Here is a 3,740-nt window from a genome sequence, read left to right on the forward strand (position 1 = left end):
TTTTGCAGCAGAAAAATTACGCGCCAGTTCCCTTCTGCCTTGGTTCCGGAATAATAGCTCAGTTTAAAAAAAAAAAAAAAAAAAAGAAAATACAAAAATTATCCAGGTGTGGTGGTGCGTGCCTGTAATTCCAGATACTCAGGAGGCTGAGGCAGGAGAATCTCTTGAACCCAGGAGGCAGAGGTTGCAGTGAGTTGAGATGGTGCCACTGCACTCCAGCCTGGGTGACACAGTGAGAAAAAAAAATACACATACAAAAAGTCCTACATCAAGGTATTTATTGTGGCTCAAAGTGGTAGCAATTGGTCAGGCGTGGTGGCTCACACCCATAATCCCAGCACTTTGGGAGGCCAAAGTGGGTGGATCACTTGAGGTCAGGAGTTCAAGACCAGCCAGGCCAACATAGCAAAACGCCGTCTCTACTAAAAATACAAAAACTAGCCGGGCGTGGTGGCACACTCCTGTAATCCCAGCTACTAGGGAGGCTGAGGCAGAAGAATCACTTAAACTCGGCAGAGAGAGGTTGCAATGAGCTGAGATGGCGCCACTGCACTCCGGCCTGGGCAGTGCAGTGAGACACTGTCTCAAAAACAACAACAACAACAACAACAACAACAACAACAACAACAAAAACTAAAGAGCCAAGGGGAGGGTGGAGCTGGCACTGAGTGCAGCCTGCTTCCACTGGCTGGAACCCAGCCAGAACATTCCAGGCTTGAGTGACTGCCTGGTCTCACTAGGGCCATCTGAGGTGGGTTTCTGTTTCTGCAGCCTTACCTGGAGGGCAGTCAGCTGCCCCAGATCGTCAGGAAGGGCTGTCAGCTGATTATCGTGGAGATCTAGAACCTGCAGAAGGAAGACCCCTGTGAGTCTCCAAGTGAGAAAGTCCCTTGGACTCCGGGCTCCAGAGCAGCGAGGAGGGGCTGGGGCCACCTCACACCCCCAGTGCAGAAACAGAGTGCCTGCCCCTCCTTTCCCACTCTGTGTGGATAATTCCCACCTCATTTTCCTTCTCAAACCATTTTACCATTTTCTTATTTTATGTATATTTATTTTTACTGTTGATGGAAAAACTATGCTATAAAACAGTATGCCTAGATACTAATATGTTAAAAGAAACACCCCATTGTATAAATATATATTTGCATAGAAAAAAGACTTTCAAATATGCGATAAAATACTGATAGTGAGGCGGGCGCGGGTGCTTCAAGGCTGTAATCCCAGCACTTTGGGAGGCCGAGACGGCGTGGATCATGAGGTCAGGGAGATCGAAGGACCATCCTGGGCTACACGGGTGAACCCCGGTCTCTACTAAAAAACACAAAACTAAGCCGGGCGAGGGGTGGGCGCCTGGTAGTCCCCAGCTACTCGGGAGGCTGAGGCATGAGAATGCGTGAACCTGGGAGGGGAGCTTGCGGTGAGCTGAGATCCAGCCACTGATCCAGGCCTGGCGACAGAGCAGACCCATCTCAAAAAAAAAAAAAAAAAAAAAAAAAAAAATACGATAGTGATACCCCACAGTGTAAAATTATAGATGTTTCCCCCTTTGCTTAACTCTACTTGCTAATTACTATTTTATTTTATTTATCTTGAGACAGAGTCTCACTCTGTCACCCAGGCTGGAGTGCAGTGGCACGATCTCAGCTCACTGCAACCTCCACCTCCTGGGTTCAAGTGATTCTCGTGCCTCAACCTCCCAAGTAGCTAGGATTACAGGCATGTGCCACCATGCTCTGCTGGGATTTCTCGTATTTTTAGTAAAGATGGAACGCCATGTTGGCCAGGCTGGTCTCAAACTCCTGACCTCAAGTGACCCACCCGTCTTAGCCTCCCAAAGTGCTAGGATTACGGGTGTGAGCCACTACAACTGACCACTAATTTTTTAAAAAGGAAAATGCACCAAAAAAGGCCTTGGAGAAATATTTATACATGTGCACACACAGCTACTCTTCACATCCATGGGTTCCATATCTATGGATTCAACCAAACTCAGGTCGAAAATATTAAGAAAAAACAAAAACAGCTGGGCGCAGTGGCTCAAGCCTGTAATCCCAGCACTTTGGGAGGCCGAGACGGGCAGATCACGAGGTCAGGAGATCGAGACCATCCTGGCTAACATGGTGAAACCCCATCTCTACTAAAAAATACAAAAAAAAAAAAAACTAGCCGGGCGAGGTGGCGGGCGCCTGTAGTCCCAGCTACTCGGGAGGCTGAGGCAGGAGAATGGCGTAAACCCGGGAGGCGGAGCTTGCAGTGAGCTGAGATCTGGCCACTGCACTCCAGCCCGGGCGACAGAGCAAGACTCCGTCTCAAAACAAAAAACAAAAAACAAAAACAAAAAAAAAGCATCAGTAGTGAACACATACAGGCTTTTCTCTTGTCATTATTCCCTAAACAATATAGTGTAACAGATTGGGCCTGTGCTGCAGGGCTCCTCTGAAGGTGCGTATCACTCTCCCAAGCTCAGTCTGTACAGAACAACCCTGGGCTCACACCGCCCACATCTTGTGAATGCCTCCCAGCCTGTCCAGGGAGGAGCTCACAGTCAGCAGGGAGTCCTTCCAGATCACCTGGGCGTCCCTCCTCTTCCTTCTTGCCTGGAAGTGTCAGTTTCCTCACCCTCTGCTAGCTGACTCGCCATGAGTTTGTCATTTGGCTTTCCTCCTAGCATGTAAACTCCGTGGGGACAGGGCCTGTGGCTGGTCATCTTTGTCACCCTATCCCACACACAGCCCACAGAAGTATCCAATAAACCATGCTGATCAAATCCCAGATTGACAGGTAGATTAGGCCCCGCTGACATACAAGAGGCGCCCCAAAGGGAGCAGGCGCTCAGCTGCTGCCTGGAACCCCATGCAGAGCCCCAACTGCCTGGGAGGAGGGCCCAGTACCTTGATGGTTGCCAGACTCAGGAGGCTGCAGGATTTGGGAAGCAGGGAAGTGAGGTGATTCGTGTGGACGATCAGCACCTGTGTGGAGAGATGTGCGGCCATGTTGGGCTGAGGAAGAGAAGCAGGCAGGGCAGGCTAAGGGCATGGAAGCCAGCCCAGTGCCCTGCTACGCCCCGCCATCTTGCTCTCCCAGACACCACGACAGGAACAGGGGATGCGGGTCAGGATCATGAACTCTCCCAATGGGGAATCTGATGCCCTTTCTTAAAATCTGGATCTTCAAGGGTGAAAGAGACCTTAGAGGTCTAAATCTTCCTTCCATTCTGAGAAGGGATCCCCCTGCAGCCATTCTGATCATAACCCTCCCAGCACCAGCATCTTCACGTGGAAAATAGAGAATAATCAAGTGCCTGCCTCCCAGGGCTGCCATGATGTTAAATACAAGCTCATGCACAAAACATCCAGAGCTGACACACGGGCCAGGGCTCAGTCCAGGTCATCTACTCCTATTTTTCATAGTCATTGACCACTGCCTAACACTTCCAGTACAGACTTGGCATGGTGGCTCACGCCTGTAATCCCAGCACTTTGACAGGCCAAGGTGGGTGATCACTTGAGGTCAGGAGTTCAAGACCAGCCTGACCAACATGGCAAAACCTCATCTCTACTAAAAATACAAAAATTAGTTGGGTGTGGTGGTGGGCACCTGTAATCCCAGCTACTCAGGAGGCTGAGGCAGGAGAATCGCTTGAACCCAGGAGGTGGAGATTTCAGTAAGCTGAGATTACGCCACTGCACTCCAGCCTGGGTGACGGAGCAGAGTGTCCATCTTAAAAAAAAAAAAAAAAA

The 3,740-nt window shown here is 49.9% G+C and overlaps 1 protein-coding gene across 1 annotated transcript in view; it reads right to left on the reverse strand.

Annotated features, from left to right (window-relative positions):
* The window catches only part of LOC108542717 (E3 ubiquitin-protein ligase LRSAM1-like), a 6,490-nt gene extending 3,497 nt beyond the window's left edge, over positions 1-2,993 (reverse strand). The window contains exons 1-2 of the mRNA XM_017892835.1: positions 2,892-2,993; positions 778-846 (exon numbers count right to left, since the gene is read on the reverse strand). Of these exons, the coding sequence (XP_017748324.1) occupies positions 778-846; positions 2,892-2,993 (171 nt within the window). The remainder of the gene's footprint in view (positions 1-777; positions 847-2,891) is intronic.
* Between the last annotated feature and the right edge of the window lie 747 nt (positions 2,994-3,740).

Source organism: Rhinopithecus bieti, unplaced genomic scaffold (genome assembly GCF_001698545.2).
Source record: "Rhinopithecus bieti isolate Rb0 unplaced genomic scaffold, ASM169854v2 scaffold_22745, whole genome shotgun sequence".
Lineage (NCBI taxonomy): Eukaryota > Metazoa > Chordata > Mammalia > Primates > Cercopithecidae > Rhinopithecus > Rhinopithecus bieti.